This window comes from Microcaecilia unicolor, unplaced genomic scaffold (assembly GCF_901765095.1).
Source record: "Microcaecilia unicolor unplaced genomic scaffold, aMicUni1.1, whole genome shotgun sequence".
Lineage (NCBI taxonomy): Eukaryota > Metazoa > Chordata > Amphibia > Gymnophiona > Siphonopidae > Microcaecilia > Microcaecilia unicolor.
In genome coordinates this window covers 431,149-450,615 of record NW_021963690.1, presented here as the reverse complement: position 1 = coordinate 450,615, position 19,467 = coordinate 431,149, and the positions used below count along the sequence as shown (strand labels likewise).

The following is a 19,467-nucleotide window of genomic DNA, read 5'->3' as shown; positions in this document are numbered from 1 at the left end:
GTGGTCTACTCATTAATAACCTTTTGTGCAACATTGAGATAGAAGCTGGATCCGTTGTTGGCGTATCAAAAAGTTTGTCAAATTTGGAGGTCACATCAACTTCCAAAAAGTGTGTAGGCAGCGTGAGAATGTAATGAGAAACCTGTTTAAAGGCATATGTATCTGCCCATGTATTAGAATTGAGATTCAAGGAGTCCATGGATTTAAGGCGCCCATCCTTGTCTACAAAGTCCTCCACCATGTGAAGTCCTTTATCTCCCCAGCTCCGGATACGTTTATTCTCTAACCCTGGTTTAAAGTTTCCGTTACCTCTAATGGGTAGCAATCTACTAATATGTGCATCAAAGGACCAGATCCTTGCCATCTCCCCCCATATCGTCCGCAACGGCTTCACCAACATACTTCTACGAACATAAATAGGCAGATCTAAAGCTTCAGCCTGCAGTACATAATTAAAATGCAGAGGTCGCAACCAATCCGCTTCCATCTGCAATGGGGTACAACGTGATTCTCCCTTTAGCCAGTCTCTCAGGTGTCGGATCATACAGGCTCTATTATACCACCATAGGTTCAATATGCCAAATCCCCCTCTATTCCATCCATCCATCAGATTTTCCATACTAATCTGTGGCCTTTTCCTATGCCAGAAAAATTTTGAAAGCATACCAAGCAGTTTATTCCAATCGCTTTTGGTGAGGCATAGTGGTAAGGTTTGAAAGTAATAAAGCCACTTGGGAAAGATGATCATATTGAACAATGAAATTCGGCCTAGCAGTGACACCGGCAGCTCTCTCCATCTCTCCAGAAGCATACTGGTAGCTGAGAACAACTGGGTAATATTCAATTTATGCAGCCTCCGCGGATCCCCCGGCAATTGAATACCTAAATATTTAAAGACTTCTTCCGTTCGTTTCAGAGGGCAATTGAGCTGAGACCACTCTGTATCAGACATATATAAAGTCTGAGCTTCAGATTTATCTAGGTTGAGACGAAAACCTGAGTAATCTCCAAATTCTTCGAATATCTCCAAAAGTGCTGCTAGGGAAGTCCGAGGTTCCTGCAAAATCACCAACAAGTCATCCGCGAAAGCTGCCAATTTAAATTGTTCCTGACCCACCTGTACCCCCCTCACCTCTGGCATGTGCACTATGTCTCTAATCAGTGAATCCATGACCAATACAAACAAGAGAGGTGAGAGTGGGCAACCCTGCCGTATGCCCCTCTCTATCGGAAAGACATCCGAAACTATTCCATTGATCAATACTTCTGCCACTGGCTCCTGGTACAAAGCCTTAATGGCTTCAACAAAATAACCATTTATCCCATAAGCCTCCAATGCCGCATACATAAAGGACCAGTTAACACGGTCAAACGCTTTTTCAGCGTCGAAACTCACTAACAACGATGGTACGGAGTCTCTATGGATTGTCTCTAGTGCTAATATTATCTTCCGCAAATTACGTGCTACTGACCTCTCGCGGACAAACCCCACTTGCTGCTCTGCGATCAATGATGGCAAAACTCTAGCTAAACGATTTGCCAAGATTTTAGCAATCAGCTTTGCTTCAAACGGCAATAAAGAAATAGGTCGATAAGAGCCCGCTCTATCTGGGTCTCGACCTGGTTTGAGCAGCACAATGATCTGTGCTTTTCGCAATGTTTCCGGCAATTGCCCTTTCCGCACTATGGCATTAAACACCTCTGTCAAGCATGATACTATGTCATTTACCATTAATTTGTAGAATTCGGATGTATAGCCATCTACCCCCGGTGACTTGCAAAAAGGACTAGTTCTAATACACCATCTCACTTCTTCCTCATTAATCTCCACGTTAAGCATCTCTCGTTGTGCCTCTTGTATCTGAGGAAGCTCCTGACCCTTCAGGTACGAAGCTGCCTTGAGCCCTATATCAGTCGGCGACGAATATAGGTCAGCATAGAAATTTCTGAACACCTTATTGATATCTGCATTTGTATGAGAATAAAAACCCTGCTCGTTCAGAATTCTAACTACACATCTACGCCCTCCCACTTGGTTAACCATCCACGCCAACAGTTTACCTTGTTTATTAGCATGCTTGTACAGCTGGAAGCGAAAATAGGTCAGTGACTTTTGCGTTTTTGTCTGGATCAATTGATTTAATTCCACTTGCGAGGACAGGAGTTTAGTCTTATTCTCTATTGTCGGCTTGCGCCCATACTGTTGTCTATCTCTTCTCACTTGAAGCTCAAGCCTTACCAACTCAGCCTCCTTCGCTTTCTTTTGATACACCGAGTATGAAATAATATGTCCCCCCAAGACCGCCTTCCCAGAAAAGGATCGGATCTCTAATGTAGCTTTCTTGGCTGCAGTCTACATACTCTTCCCATTTCTCCTTCATAAACAAAAGAAATTTAGGATCATGATATAAGGCCCTGGGGAATTTCCACTGAAACCCTATCTTCTCTGTTCCAATCCAACACCACCCAGATCATTGCGTGATCAGACACTGCAGTAGCACCAATTTCTGCTTGTTGTAATTTAGGCGAAATCGTCCCTGATAGTAATAGATAATCTATGCGGGACTGCGTCCCGTGTGCTCTTGATAAATGAGTAAAGTCTCGCATGCTAGGGTGCAGCAAGCCCCATGAATCCACTAAGTCCAGTTCAGAACAAACCCAAGGGATTCCTCTAGTAAGGTTCAACGGAGAGGCCCTTACGGAACCAGTACTATCCATCAGAGGATCCGATACCAAATTAAAGTCCCCTCCGATAATGATTGGGATCTGATCAAAGGTTTGTATATGTTTAATAATTGTCTGAAAAAAAATTTTATCGTATTGGTTAGGCGCATACAGGTTGACCAGCAGCAGCGGTTTATTGTTCAAAGTAATATGTTGAATTATATACCGTCCCTTGGGGTCTACAACTCTCTCATTTAAAACATATTGTGTCCCTTTTCTAATCAATATAGCTACCCCTGCTTTCTTATTATGCGCAGGACTATCCACCAATTCCTGCACCCACCACTTACATAATTTCTTATGTTCAATTGCAGTTAAATGGGTTTCTTGCAACATGACAATATGGGCCTTTTGTCTATTTAATGCCTGTAGCAGCTTGGCACGTTTAATTGGCGATGATATGCCGCCAACATTCCACGATATTACTTTAATCATTGCATCAAGCCACTATTGGTCATGTCACAATGCAGATATATTTGATCTTTGGGAGAAGTGTCCCAGCTCACCTCCCCCTTTACATCCTGCCCTAATATCGGTTTAGTGTCCCCAGGTCCTTCCTGTCCGAATAACCAGCTGCCTGGAAGAATTCCCTCCCCCCTCCCCCCCTAAGCCCACCCCATCAGCTCCCTCCCAACCTTCCATAGGAACTCCTATGCGAGTTCGTCACGCTTTGGCACCACATTTCCTCCCTCCATACGTCTATGGGGATCTCCCCAACACGACAAAATATTTTTAGTGCTTAATCCCCATGATATCATGCATCAGCTCCAGACTCTCTATTCATGACATTAGCATTCCTGCCGATCACGGGTTTCCTCTGAGAAAGAGGTAAGCACTAGTTATACCAGATAGCTTATAGAGCAGGTACCCATTAATCAAGATGATGGTCCTGTTCTATCGTCCGCTGATAATATGTAGGCTTGAAAAAACTGTCATTTTATGATATCAGATACATATTGCTTTGACCATTGCAACAACAAACATATTAACATGAACAATATATTTCTTTTCTCAAAACCACAAAACCTTATATTGAACTCCCTTCTATTTTTAAACATAACTGACAAATCGAAAGTGAAGACAGACAGTGTAGAGGCTCACTCCATGCCCGCAAAACAAGGGCTGACACAAAACAAATGCAGGTCCCCCCTGCTGTGGGCGAAGATTTAGCTCAGCAACAATAATAAAACAGTACTGTGCGCTCAGAGTCTTTGTTAGTAGTTCGCACCCATTCGTTACCTGCTATAAAACCAAGTAGTGAAACATTCAGTACAAAGGTTAAATTTAAGAGTATATGTGAACAATAAACCTTCAGCTCTTTATATTACAGCATTCACTGTCAAATCGGGAAATCTGAGCACTGATCAGCAGATAATTCACTGCTATGCGATCTCCTTCGGGTATTTCGGGGGAACAGCAAAGTAGAAAAATCGCTGTCAAATTAACCCTCCTGTAAGAAATCTGCTATCAGGGCACATTATTCAGTAAAGCACTGTTAAACTGTGGTCTGCCTGAAATCTGCCCAGTTCGTCCAACTTTCACATCCTGTGATCAAATGTCTAGCATACCTGCCAGCTCTTCACTCCTTTGCAGTAGATATGGTCTTGAGAAACTCTTTTGCTGCTTCCACTGTCTCCAGGGTTTTTTCTGCTCCGTCTTGAAATATTTTCAGCGTGGCTGGATAGATCAAAGCAAATTTAATCTTCTGAGTGTGGAGTGCTGTGCACATGGGCGCGAAAGCTCGTCTTGCTGCTGCCACTTTGGAAGAGTAATCTTGGAAGCACAAAATGCGCTTTCCTTCGTGATGCAATTGTATACCTGATCTCAGCGCCCTTACAATCGCTTGTTTATGACCATAGTGCAGGACTCGCAGTATCACAGCTCTCGGTCTGTCCCCCGCTGCTCTTCGAGGCCCAACTCGGTGCGCCCTCTCAATCCTCAGCGGTTCCTTTAGGTTGTTGAGCTGCAGCTCTTTCGGAAGCCAGCACTCCAGATATTCTATAAGCTCTGAATCCTTAAGGTGTTCCGGGAGACCAATAAGCCTGAGATTATTTCGTCTCGACCTATTTTCTAGGTCGTCAAGTTTTTGTTCCAAGTCAGTCACTTTAGATCTCATGGCCTCCGTTGGTCCCGCTGCCTCTGTTACGCGGTCCTCAAGATCACTAAGCCGCTGCTGCATATGATCAAGATCTAAGTGAAACCCATCGAGTCGTTCGTGAGCAGCTTCAACTCTATCGAACAGAGCCTGTAATTTTTTATCCAAGGCGGCTTCTACTGCTGCTGTGACTTCTGCAGTTATTTCAGCCGTCCATGCTGAACACACCGTACTAGTCAGCTGTCCCGATGTCTCCGCCATTTTGGATTCAGGTACTTTAAGCTTTTCTTTATCTTTTTTCTGTGTTGTCGCGGCCATCTCAACGTACTCTGAAATATTATTTTGTTCTGCTTTCCTACCGGGTGTTCTCCCTCGAGCAGCTGGTAAAAAGCCTTCTGTTTGAGCTGATTATAGCCAGGTTTTAGGGAAGAGATGTGGGAGCTCCGCTTTTCAGCGTCTTCACTCCACCATGGCACCACGTGACCTAGACAGACTGTTTTTAAAGAAAGGGAACATTAACATGTTGTACTGTGCACCCTGAGTGTGAAAGTATCAGGAAATATACACTAGTGTAGCTAGAAGACAGCACACCTCTGTGGATTATCTTTGATCCTTTTTTTTTTTTTTTTTTATTAGAGACAAATCCTTATTCCTAGCTCTGAAGGGCAGTGAAAAGTACGTGTCCCTAACCCTAGGAGACAGACCCTTGAACTGCTACTCTGAGGATTTGGGGACAGGGACCTTGTCACACTTGTTAGGCTGGAGTAAAGTGTGGGCATAGTGAAAGCTAGAATGGCAGGCAAATGGCTGATATCTGAAGGGTGCTCCTGGGTCCATACTCTCTCCCTTCGCATAGGGCTACTTGTGTTGTCAAGATTGTCACACATGTATGCAATGACTGCATGTGGGTACTTCTGTTTCCGTTTGGGAAGATGAGGTAGGATGTACCCTTGTGAATGCTGCTGGGCCATATGTGCTCTGTGCACATGTAACGTCCTCATTTTATCCCTTTTCCAGCCTTCAATCCTATCCTGCTGTATGAACTGATCATATATCTGTGGCATATCTACCAATAAACCCTATGTATGTCAACATTTTGCATGGTATCAGTTTCCTTTATATATTCCACCTAGTGTTCTCCTCCCAGCTCTGCTTCTCTGTGGCCACTTAACTCTCTCTGGAGAATGCTGCTTGTCTGCTGAAGCACTTCCCGAGTCTCTCCCCAGGCCCCCCCTCATGCGCATGTGGGTTTCTCCTGCGGCTAGGTACAGGGAACAATTTGTGTTCTCTTAGCAAGAGCAACCTGGCCAGAAGGAAGATATCAGCAGCTCCAAAACTGGAGAGTTGTGTTATAACAAACATTCTTGTAGTGTCCTTACAACTGCGATATCAATGCATATTGTGAAAGATCCTCCCCTCCCCCCCCCCCCCCCCCGAGGGTCTTCGGGATCTTGCCTCCACCCTGGCCACTCAGCCTCCCGGCCCACTGCAGTCCACAGGGCAGGGCTCAAAGAAAATAAACTTCAAAAAGGTAAAAGTCACCAAGCTCCTTTATTGTCAGGGATTCACAGTTCAGTAACTTGCAAAAGGAATCCTGCAGCCCTTCAAACAGTTGCTCATGCTTTTCTCTCAGGGCCCAGGTACGGCAGAAACACAACCACGTCCCCTTCCAGCTGCTGCACAAATCAGTTGGAGCCAAATTAACAGTCCCCACAGATAGGTTCCTCTGTAGTCCAACTTTACACCCCAAAAAGAATCCCTGTATCTTGTCCACCCCCCACGGGGTTTCTGCAAACAGTTCAAAACACACAGTTCTGTGGGCCTCAGCCCACAAAAAGGAAGAAAAAAAAAAAAAACACTGTAGCTTACTTTCCCCTCCTCCACTCAGAAGAAGGTTTGTTTTCCCAACAGTTCAAAATCCACAGTGCTTAATGCCTTAGCACTCAGTTCAGACACACAGTCTCTTCAAAGACACAGCCTAAACTCCTTTGGGAAAGAGGAAAAGATCCCCCCCTTTCTGGGTCACTCTATTACTTCACTGACCCTCCTCCCGCATGACCTTTCTCCTTTCCACTTTCAGCCCAGCTCTGACACCAAGAGTTCACCTGGTTTTTCAGTTTAGCTTTCAAGGCATGAGCCCAGGCAGAAAGGTCCATGGGTTCCTCAGAGCCTGCCTCCTGCTCCTTCTCTCCAGCAGCCTGCCAGTCCATGGGATCATTCTCCTCTACTCTGGGCAGCTGTTCCTCTTTTACTTGATTACCCTCCAGGTGCCCCTCCCCTGCCTTGTTAGAGCTCTCCCCTCTGGCCTGATGGGGAAGATAATCTCTGTACCAGGATTTGCCCCGGGGTTGCTGGGAAATGTAGTCTCTGCCTCTCCTCCATTTTACAGGGGTCACTAACCTTTCTCTGCTCTCTCTCGGGGGATGATGGGTAATGTAGTCCTTCCCCCTCCCCCCTTGCCTAGGGGGCATTACTACTTCTCCTCTTGCTCTCTGTGGCTGGAATGGAGGCAAGGCTCTGTTCGGCCTTCTTCTGCTCTTGAGCCTCCTCACTTCTTCCCCCTCCACTTCCATCTCATCCACCCCCAGGTCCTCTCCTTCACAGTATGTCATGTACATGCACACACTACATCACTGGATGCCCCACTGCATGTGGTTGCTTTCATTTTTTGTACTATATGTACCTATTACATAAAGAGCGAGCCCATATGCACACCCTTTATAGAATACAGGGACACTTTTTGATACTGCCATTTAGGTGCACCCCTGTTTAACAGACTGCCTTTTATAGAATTGCACTCATTAGGCATTTACTCACCTGTGGCAAAGTCCTTAGTGCACTGTGTTGATGTCACCCACAAATGGAGCTGACTTTCTGCTTGACCACATACAAGTACAAATATTAAAAACCTCAAACATGCAAAGTAAAACTTTCACAACTCCTCAATATAAAATTGCAGTGAAAAATTTGAGAGTGTACCTTGCAATACTTACGCATGAATAATTGTTTCAGCAATAGCATTCACGAACTGAACATTAATCTGAGAAAGAAAAACAGATTATTTAAATAGTTACAATACTCCAGAGCAAAAATTCAGCCTAGCCAATGTTTCTTTGCCAAGCTGAACATGCTGAGGGTGTACTATGGAAAAATTAGCTCTTACCTGATAATTTTCTTTCCATTAGTTCCAACAGATCAATCCAGAGACTTGTGGGTTTATGTCCCCCTACCAGCAGGTGGAGATAGAGAGAATGCCAGAGCTCTGCCATTTAGCACCCTAACAGATCCAGCTCTAGTATTTTATTTATTTACTTACAGCATTTGTACCCACATTTTCCAACCTAGTGGTAGTTTCAATGTGGCTTACAATTAAGGGAGCACGGGTTACAAGTTGAAAGGCTGCGTGGAGTGAGTATGCCAGGTTCAGGTCATTTCAAGTTCAGATCAGTTCAAGTTCATGAATCAGTGTTTATCTAATATCTGTTTGATTCAGTGAGGTCATCGGGCAGGAACCTTTTTTTGAAGAAGTGGGCTTTCAGGTGTTTTCTGAATTGTAGGTAGTTGTTCATGTATTTTAAGTCTTTTGGTAGGGAGTTCCAGATTTTGGTGCTGATGTAGGAGATGCTTATTGTGTAAGTGGTTTTGTACTTCAGGCCTTGGCACCCGGGGAAGTGGAGGGAAAGGTAAGATCTCACACTCTTGGTTGATTGCATAGCGGTAGGGTGATTAGGTCAGCTATGTAAGCCAGAGATAGGCTGAAAATTATTCTGTAGGCCAGCAAACAGATCTTGAAGGATACACAAGTTTTGATAGGGGAAAGGGAAATGGGACTTGATATACCGCCTTTCTGAGGTTTTTGCAATTTCATTCAAAGCGGTTTACATATATTCAGGTACTTATTTTGTACCAGGGGCAATGGAGGGTTAAGTGACTTGCTCAGAGTCACAAGAAGCTGCAATGGGAATCAAACTCAGTTCCCCAGGATCAAAGTCCACTGCACTAATCACCAGGCTACACCTCCAGTGTAGGTTTTGTAGTAGTGGTCTTGTGTTTTCAAATTAGTTTTTGCCATATATGAGTCTTACTGCTGAGTTCTGTGCAGTTTGTAATTTCTTTAATGTTTGTTCCTTACATCCTGGCTCCACTGCAGTAATTTCGCATGGGCGAGGACCATGGTTTGGATGAGCGTTCGGAAAACATTTTGTGGGAAATAATGTTTTATACATTTGAGTTTCCACATTGTGTGAAACATTTTCTTTGTAGTGTTTGTTACCTGTTTGTCGAAAGATAACTCGTGATCTATGGTTATTCCTAGAATCTTCAGGTCGTCTGTTATAGTTGTGCCCATAACATTGATGGATGTAAAGTGTTCGGTATTGTATGGTGATAAGTATCAAGCAGTGTGTTTTTTTCCCCTGTTCAGTTTGAAGGCTGATGCCCAGAATTCCAAGGTAGATATGCTGTCGGTGATTTTGGTATTAATTTCAGATATGTCTTTTTTTAAGGGGATGTATATATATATCATTGGCGTATACGAAGAGGTTGAAGCCTTGAATAGATAAAGATCAGGCAAGGGGAACCATCACTAGGTTGAATAGTATTGGTGAAAGTGGGGAACCCTGAGGGACTTTGCACTCAAGTTTTCCATGGGGTGGAGATTAAAGAATTTAATTTCACTTGGTAGGACCTGGTTAGGAATCCCCTGAACCATTGCAGTATCTTTCCTATTTCTGTTTTGTCGAGGATTCCTTGCAGGATATGATCAACCATGTTGAATGCACTAGGACATGTTGAACTGTAGTAAAAGGATGTTTTTCCCGGTTGAGATTTCCTTTTTGAATTTCTCTGAACAGTGTGATTAGTACAGTTTCTGTGCTGTGTTGGGGCCTAAAACCTGATTGGGATTCATATAGTATAAAAATTTGCTGAAGTAGTCAGTTGGCTATGATGCCTTCCGTGATTTTAGTTGTGGGAATGGGGATACTACTGGTTTGTAGTTTGCGGTATCGTTAATGTTTTTCTTGGTGTCTTTTGGAATTGGCATAATATGTTGCCCCTTTCTTTTGGGAACAGGCCTTCTTGGAACATGAAGTTAAAGTGGGAGGTAAGTTGGTTGATGAAACGGTTTGGGGGAGCATTCATAATGTAGTTGGGGCATGTGTTTAGCATGCAGTGTGTGGTGGAGAATTTTCTCCAGCCTGAGCAACTCCCACAGCATTCAGCAAACTGCCCAAACTTTAGCTGGAGACTTGCAAGGAGACTCCAGAAAGAATTCTGGTAGCTCCCTTACCAATTCCAGATGATATCCCTCGTGCACCACTTCCAAGACCTACTGGTCTAAAGTGATCTTGGCCCACTCCTCCAGAAGAGACAAACGTCCTCCAACAGTGGACATGGAGGACTGGGTCAAGACTCCATCATTGTGAGGTAGGAGGGGGGCTTGAGTCGTACAGAGAGGCGAAGACATAGTGGAGCATTTGTCCCCACGAAAGGACAGTTGCCATTGCTGATGGTGCTGCCTCGAGAAGGCTCCGGACCCCCTAGGCCTCTACTTTCTGGCCTCATGAAATCTGGCCCTCAACTGGGTGAAACGAGAGGAAGGCATTGCTCTGTCCACCAGAAAGAGGCTCCTGGTGGACAGAGCAATGCCTTCCTCTCGTTCCACCCAGATTATCTCCAAACAGAAGCATCCCCCCACCCCGCGAAGGGGAGCTGAGCCAGACGGGCCTTGGACGATGACGCATCTGCAGCCAGAGCCACCTGCACGCCGTCACCACTAGGGACATCTCCTTCAAAGCATGGAGAACATCATACCATACTTCGGCCAGGTGGGCTAGACCTACCTACAGGGACAGCAAATACTGCATCCGTTCCTCCTTCACTGTGGCTCACTGCACCCAGCACAAACAAGCCTGAGCCATATAAGAGCCGCAGACCGCCACCTGCAAGCAAAGCAGCCACCTCAAAGGCTGATTTAAGGGATACCTCAAGCTGTCTCATGAGGACCGTCCTTGCCTTCCACCGGCAGGGTGGTCTTCTTAGTCACCGCAGTAATGAAGGAGTCCACTTTAGGTAAACTCAAAGGCTCCAAATCCCCACGTGGGGAGCGGCTAAAGCTGAGCCATAGCCCGTGGAACTTGCAACCCCGCCTCAGGGGAATCCCACTGGTTAGACCTGGACAATCATCACCAGAAGGACATGGAAGGACTTAAGAGAGCTTCCAAACCCCCGCAATCATGGTGTGCACAGTAGCCTCCAACTCTGGGGGTTCTGTCAATGCAATCTTCAGAGCCTCCAGGGCCTTTACAATCAAGGAGGACAGCTCCTCTCTCCTGAACACCTGGGCCACAGTGGGGTCATCCCCTGGGCCATAGTGGGGTCATCCCAGTCTTCCAGGGGGTCCTCCAAGGACAGCACCATAGCCAGTAAGACCAAATCTGCTGAGCCCCACTCAGAAATCAGGGACATGTCATCTAGGTCCCCAGAAGGTTCCAAATGGGCCCTTTAGAACCCAGGGGCCACAGACACCCTCCAAGGGGTCACCCATGTAAATCCAGCCCTGATGGAGGCCTCTTCAAAAGGAAAGCTTTGTGCATCAGTCGCATAAATTCTGGGGAGAAGGGAACGGAGTCCGCATCCATACTTAGGCCCTAAGAGACTGATGGACCTGCCTTGTGGTCCATATTGGCATCACAAACTGCAGGAACAGTGGGTCTGAACTTGGGCATGAAGCACGCATCGGCACATCCAAAATGGCAGCTGTCACACAGTAAGAAACCGCCAGACCAAGAGAAACCACCACCTCCTCCCATGCTTCAGACAGTCCCATATGATCCAAAGAAGCCCCAACGGCCGGAGGGTTGGGGGGGGGGGGAGGAAGAGAATAGCCCGGCCAGCAAGCACTGCACCCTTCCCAATGCTGCTCTTTGGCTTCCACACAGGGAGCAGCGTTTGACTGTCTCAGGCAGGACAGACAAAGGAAGCGGATTTGTTTTTTGTACTCACTCCTAAGCAGAATTCAAGTAGATTCCAGGATTCTACAGGGTACATAGCCCTGAACTCTCCGCTTCTCCCCAGGAACAGTCCCCAAGTCCACCTCAGCAAGGAAAAGCAGCCACCCAACTCATTTTTTTCCCTGTTCTTCTTTTTAGAGGCAGAAGAGCAACAAACTGAGGCAGGGAGGAATCACCAGGAGAGAGAGTTCAGAGAAAGGCATGGACCTGGCTCTGGCATTTTCTCTATCTCCACCTGCTGGTAGGGGGACATAACCCACTAGTCTCTGGACTGATCTGTGGGACACTATGGAATCTCTAACAGTGACTTTTTTTTTCAGAAAAAATACTTCTGAAAGATACGTTGTTGCATCTTAATGTTCATCACTTATCGTGTGCTGAAACACACTCAACACTGCATGGATAATAAGTAATATAAACAAGTTTACTCACCGCTCCAAAAGTGCAGCATAACGTTAATGTGACAGAAACAGCATCAACTCACATCTTTCTTTCACCCTTTCATTGGCTGATGCACCATTAATCATGATGTCATCACGTGGGAACATTTTGAAAAAACCTTAAAATATCCAAAACAATACTGAAAACAAAAAAGAACAAAAAAATGCAGTCCCATCTTATTACTGTTGTGGTAGCATATGCAAAAAAAAAAATTCATATATAAGCACATAAGTGTTGCCATACTGGGACAGACAGAAGGTCTATAAAGCCTAGTATCCTGTTTCCAACAGTGGCCAAAAAGTACCTGGCAAGATCCAAAAACAGTACAATACATTTTATGCTGCTTAACCTAGAAATAAGAAGTGGATTTTCCCCAAGTCCATTTTAATAATGGACTATGGACTTTTCTTTTAGGAAGATAGCCAAACCTTTTTTAAACCCCGCTAAGCTAACTGCTTTTACACATTCTCTGGCAATGAATTCCAGAGGTTAATTACACACCGAGTGAAGAAATATTTTCTCTAATTTGTTTTAAATTTACTAGGATAAGCAGGATAAAATCTATCATACTGTTTTGGGAGTTAAATAGTTAAACAGGATGCAAGATGGACACTGAACAGAAGGCACCGCAATGTACTCCCTGGCGACCTTGTCGGTGCAAACCCAATTGTAGCAACAAACCGCGCAAACATTTCGACCTCATCCAGGTAATGCTGCAAGAGCCCAGCAGTCCTGATGGTGGGGCGGCTGACAGAGGCGCCCTAATCTTCGGCCCTTCATGACTAGGCCAAATCATGGTATCAGGAGCAGTGGAGCCGCTCGGATTGCAACATGACCAGGCAGGTATTGGGACTCCCAGAGGGAAGGAAGAGACCCAGGAAATCGATCGCTCCACCACTGAAAGGTGCTCACACCCACACCCGACACAGGAAGAGAAGATCCAGGTGAGCACTCGCTCTGCTGTTAAGGAGGTCCTCTTCAGGGCAGCGGTTGTTGGAGTGGCTTGGCCAAGGAAGAAAATCAGACCAGCACCCACAATGAACACAGGGAGAACCAGGATGGCCCCAGCAACATAGGGTGTGGAAACAGGATTGGAGAAGTCGAGTAGACGACCGAGAGAGCAGAACCTCCAACAATCTTGGAGGGCCATCCCGCTGTTTTTTTTTTTTCTAGGCTTCACCTGGAGCCCGGTGAAGAGCAGGGCCACCAATCCTCTACAGAGGGCACGATCTTGCCAAAAGCAGCAGAGAACTACACAGAACGACTACACTAAAGACAGAGCATAAACGGATCACAATTCCTGTAGTTCAGCCGGTGCCCCTGCAAATTGGATCAGAAGGATTATTTCTCAGCAACCTGAACAAACACAAGAACTGTATAGAAACAATCCAGCACATGGGAAGAATCCTGCCCAGGTAAAACAATTGTAAGATTACCTAACACTTGTGCCCAAAAAACTAAGACCTCAACAACCGCAGTAATACTTAATCACACATTAAAGAGGACAGGGTCCACACAAAGATAAACCTGCTTTATCTCAACTAACAACGAGGTACACAACTGTAAATCTACCATTTCTCCAGTAAAGGGGACAGGTATACAACAACCATAAGTACACTTCCCTCTAAAATAATAGAGACAAGGGAAAATACCAACTTCTCTTGAACACCAAAAGGGGCAAAATGCACATCACAAGATTTCTAGTAGAGCTATCAACCCTTATGCTATGAACCACCATGGGAGCCCTAACACAAGGGCAAAACAACAAAATACCAATACTATGCAACCTGAGTCACCCAGCGAGAAACACTGCCTTGTCTACACAGGTAGAGTTCAAACAGATGGGTGGGGCGATTTAAACAATAGAAATCACTCAAAGGTCCAAATACAACAGAGGGCCAAAAAGGAAACAAAAAAACCCAGAAACTCAAATGTGTGTCAAACAGTGAAAATTACCAAAGTTACGCTATCAGAGGACAATTACCTATCAATGCCAGTGGGATACACATCAAGGCCAAATCAGCGGTAAACAAAACAGAAACAATAAAAGATTGGATACTGGATGAAGACCTCCAACTGGCATTCCTTAAAGAAACATGGATCCATGATAAAGAAGGCCCTATTATCTTGAATCTATGCCCCCCAAGGCTATAAAATCTTGCATTGGACCAGAAACAGGAGAAGAGGTGGAAGCATTACACTGATCTACAGATCCTTTCTAACAGTGGAAGCCATAGCAGAATCCAGAACATTGCAACTAGAAATTACCTCAATCATAATCAGGGACAAAACACTACACAACCACCTGTGCTGCATCTTATTCTACAGGCCCCCAGAGAAACTGGACCGCAGCTCAAACTTACTTCATGGAGTTCATCTCAAACACATGTAGCTAACTCCAATATGATGGTAATAGGAGATATTAAATCTGCACTTAGAAGACCAAAGCAAAGACAGCAATAGAGATTGTGATGAATTCCTTCAACTATGGGACTTCCAATGACCATCAGTGACCACAACCCATGTCAAAGGCCACACTCTAGACCTAATAGCATATAGATTCTCACCGGACAAGGACTTCAAAATACAGAACATGAGATGGACAGAAACTCATTGGTCACATCTCTTTAGGCTAAACATGACCCTCTATTGGAAAGAACATGGGACCCAGCCAACAAAAATACGAACACCATAGGAAAAGTTGATGCAATTAAATTTTGGGCATCTATATACGAAAGACTGTGGTCACCAACAACTGACTCTGAAGAATTCCTATCAGAATGGGACAAAAGAAGCACTACTGTACTAGACTAAATAGCCCCCATGATAAGACGCAAAGAAGTCCCATGGTACTATGAAGAACTGAAAGTGTTTAAAACCCACTCAACAGAATTGTGTGGAGTGAAGCACAAAATCAGGTACAAGATCAAAATAAGACAGGCTAAAAGGAAGTTCTATAAAGAACATGTGGGCTCAGACTATAGAAACACAAAGAAACTATACAAGCTTGTAAATAACCTACTAAACACCAAACCATTGATAATAGCAAACGATGATCCCCCAGCAAACTAATTAGACAGATACTTCGAAGAGAAGATCTTCAACTTAGGGAAGAAATTACTACAGGATGACACCAACTTTGAAAGTCTTATAGACAAATTTGATTACCCCTCCAGAGGAATCTCCAGTAGACAGAACATGGAGGATCTTTGCCCAGCTCAAAAACAAGATAGTAGCACAAGAAGTAAGAAATTTATCCACTGCTTACTGCATGCTAGACATGTGACCAATCACATCTTGAAAGCATCCACTGACTGATTCATTAACTAACTCACCTCCCACCTGAATTTCATGTTCTCGGAAGGCCGTTTCCCAATGGAAAAGGGCAACATACTGCTCACACCAATTCCAAAGGATGCGAAGAAAAATATCAAAGATACCTCAAACTACAGGCCAATGGAATCCATACCTCTAACGACTAAAGTAATGGAAGGTATAGCAGCCAACCAGCTAGTTAACTACATTAACAAAATTTCCATGCTACATGAATCCCAATCAAGCTTCAGGCTTCAACACAGCACAGAAACAGTGCTGATTATACTACTGGCTAACTTCAAAAAGGAAATTTCAAATGGAAAAAACATCCTCCTACTACAGTTTGACCTATCAAGTGCATTTAATATGGTTGACCATCAAATCCTACGAAGAATACTTGATAAAATTGGCATTGGAGGGAAGGTGCTGAAATGGTTCAAGGGATTTCTGACTACCAGGTCTTATTCAAGTGAAGATAAATTCCTCAATCTCTTCTCCATGGAAAGCGGGCTGTGGGGTCCCCCAGGGCTCGCCCCCCCCCCCCTTGCCCGATATCATGAAACACCTAGCACCCACCTGGAGCTAACCCTGCGGCCACTTAGAGGGTCTATCCTCAGCACTACCGTTTGTGCTCTACACTAGCACCCTCCTCCCACCGATTGGGTCCCAACTGCTTTTGGGTGAGTCTCCCACTTTCAAATTATTCGTCAGTGATTTCTAGGATACTAGAGGCCACACTGCCAGTGGTCCCACAATTCCTAGAAAGCACTCACAGACCCAACACACAAACCATCAGGATTCTTAGTCAATCCAGACACGCAAAGGCAATAAACTAAAAAATGTTTGGCATGAAAAATTAGAACAATGAACAGAAAATGTGCAATCAGCAAACAATGACAGGTAACTGAAATATGGATCAATTATAACACTATCTAAACAACTGTTTACTATCTAAATAGTACCTGGGAAGTTCAAAACATATAGCTGCTCAAAGGTTATCAAATGTAACTGCTTACAGGGTCTCAGTGAAGAGATCTCTCTTCCCTCCCAATCTAAGACTGGAGAAAAAGCCAGTACATCCTGTCTGAATTTGAGCTCCTGGGCCAATCAGAGCCCAGAACAGCAAATTTTAAAGCAGCTGGCCACATCACTGCAGGTTGCTTTCTCTGTGTTAAACTAAAGAAGGAACAGTCATTTCTCTGTAACTGCTTTAAACAGTAACATGCACCACCTGCTGGTCAAACTAGAGAAATACATTTCATGCAATAGTCTTCTAATTTATATGCTGGAAAATTCACCATTTTGCCACTCCTGATCACTATCCAAAAAAGGTTTTAACCCTTTATATATGACGATGATATGTCAATCTTTATCCCTTTCAAAAGAATCTATCCGAAATCACGACCAGGATCATGGACAGCATAAACAATATAGAATCCAGGGCACCAGCATTCAAGCTGAAATTGAACAGGGAAAAAAAACACATTGCATGATAAATCACCACACAATACCGACCACTTCACTAATATCAATGCCATGGGAACATCCCTTCCAAAAGCAGACAAACTAAAAATCCTAGGAGTCACCATAGACCACAATATATCCTTCCGACAACCACATCAGAAATACTACAAAGAAAATGTTCTAAACTATGTGGAAATTGAAACGTATAAAAAACTATTTCCCAAGAGATGTATTCCGCACACTTGTCCAAACCATGGTTCTTGCAATCTATGCCAGATGCCAGAAACAAACATTAAAGAGATTACAAAGAGCACAAAACACAGCAGCAAGACTGATATTCAGAAAAAAATCGATTTGATAGAACGAGACCACAATTCCAAAACCTACACTGGCTACCTATCAAAGCATGTATAGCCTTCAAGTTATGATCTCTGGCCTAAAGAATAATCTTCAGCCTCGCACCGGAATGTATGACAAGCCTAGTAGAACTACCAATACGCAATGCTATCAAGGGCAAAAGAACCTACCTCACTTTCACTTCCCCAGATGTCAAAGCCTAAAATACAAATCTACATATACAACCAGTTTCACATATGTTTGCAGCAAAATTTGGAACTTACTACCGAAAGACCTAAAATGCACGAACTACCTAACATTCTGAAAACATCTGAAAGCCCACTTCTTCAGCAACCACTCGCCTCCACCTACCCTCCTCTCTTCCTTCCCATTCACATTAATTGATTTGATTTGCTTACTTTATTTATTTTTTGTCTATTAGATTGTAAGTTCTTTGAGCAGGGACTGTCTTTCTTCTATGTTTGTGCAGCGCTGCGTACGCCTTGTAGCGCTATAGAAATGCTAAATAGTAGTAGTAGTAGCAACTTCTTTTTCGAGAACCCACATAGTCAAGTCGACCACCAGCCAATACACCACAATACATGATCACTGACAGAACTGAACATGATCCCAAACTGCTCTATAACTTGTCTAATTTAAGTAAATTGTAAGCCACATTGAACCTACAACTAGTTTGGAAAATGTGGGGTACAAATGCAGAAATAAAATAAAATAGATAAAATAAAAATCTCACCAGGTTCTTGTAACCTGGACTGGCCACTGTTGGAAACAGGATGCTGGGCTTGATGGACCTTTGGTCTGTCCTAGTATAGCAACACTTAGCATTAGCATTATGCTGCACTTTTGGAGTGGTAAGTAAACTGGTTTACATTACATATTGTCCATGCAATGTTGAGTGTGTTTTAGCAGCGGTACCTTGACTTTGATCTCTTTCTTTTCTTTTTTAATTTTACAGTATAATATCCACATGGTCAACCATTTGGGGGATACAATCCAAACGAGAAAGGGGGTCCCTCACAAGGTTCACAAAAAGTCAAGTAAGCACAAAACGGGTGAAAGTAAGGAAAGTTCCAATGAACCAAGGCAAACGAGGAGTAAGAGAATCCAAGAATTTTATTCAAAATCAGCTGACACAAAAAAAAAACCCTACACAGGCCATGTTTCAGCTAAAACGCCTTCCTCAGTTGTCTAAAGACATGAAAATCCAATTAAAACACAGACTAATGAAATAATATGTATAAATAAACTACAACAGAAGTTAAAATTAAACATAAAAATTATATGGAAGTATGAGATATGCTAATGCAACAGATGTGAACGTGAATATGAATATAAACGTGAATATAAAAAGCTAAAAAAATGAGTGAACAAGATTAATTATATCAGATGTGTGGTCCCAGTAAGGCAGAAAAAAAATCAAAATATGCAGATGTAATGCAACAGTTGTAAAGAGTGAACAAGATGGATTGATCAAATAAGTGGCCCCAGTGAAGTGGAAAGGATTCTTCATTATTAGTGAATGCGGACAAGACATATTATAATATCTTAATGTATAGAATAAATGATAGTGGGAGGGGATACAAAAAAATTGTGTCACACCATAATAGTTTAGTGGAGGAGTGGCCTAGTGGTTAGGGTGGTGGACTTTGATCCTGGGGAACTGAGTAACTGAGTTCGATTCCCACTTCAGGCACAGGCAGCTCCTTGTGACTCTGGGCAAGTCACTTAACCCTCCATTGCCCCATGTAAGCTGCATTGAGCCTGCCATGAGTGGGAAAGCGCAGGGTACAAATGTAACAAAAATAAAATAGATACTATTGGAGATTCTACATGGAATGTTGCTACTATTGGAGATTCTACATGGAATGTTGCTATTCCACTAGCAACATTCCATGTAGAAGGCTGCAAGGCTTCTGTTTTCTGTGAGTCTGACGTCCTGCACGTACAGAAGCAGATGCCTGCGCGGCCACATTGGTGATCTGCAAGGGCCGACTTCTACATGGAATGTTGCTAGTGGAATAGCAACATTCCATGTAGAATCTCAGATAGTAGCAACAG

At 43.8% G+C, this 19,467-nt stretch overlaps 1 protein-coding gene and 1 long non-coding RNA gene across 2 annotated transcripts in view; one reads left to right on the top strand and one right to left on the bottom strand.

The window, feature by feature from the left end:
- Positions 1-19,467, bottom strand: part of LOC115459576 (alpha-1,3-mannosyl-glycoprotein 4-beta-N-acetylglucosaminyltransferase B-like) — a 317,839-nt gene that overhangs the window by 176,514 nt on the left and 121,858 nt on the right. The window contains exon 5 of the mRNA XM_030189387.1: positions 7,813-7,859. Coding sequence (XP_030045247.1) covers positions 7,813-7,859 — 47 coding nt within the window. The remainder of the gene's footprint in view (positions 1-7,812; positions 7,860-19,467) is intronic.
- On the top strand, positions 6,419-18,489 carry LOC115459577. The gene is made up of 3 exons (XR_003940302.1): positions 6,419-6,430; positions 6,966-6,969; positions 18,412-18,489. It is a non-coding gene; the product is annotated as an uncharacterized LOC115459577 (long non-coding RNA).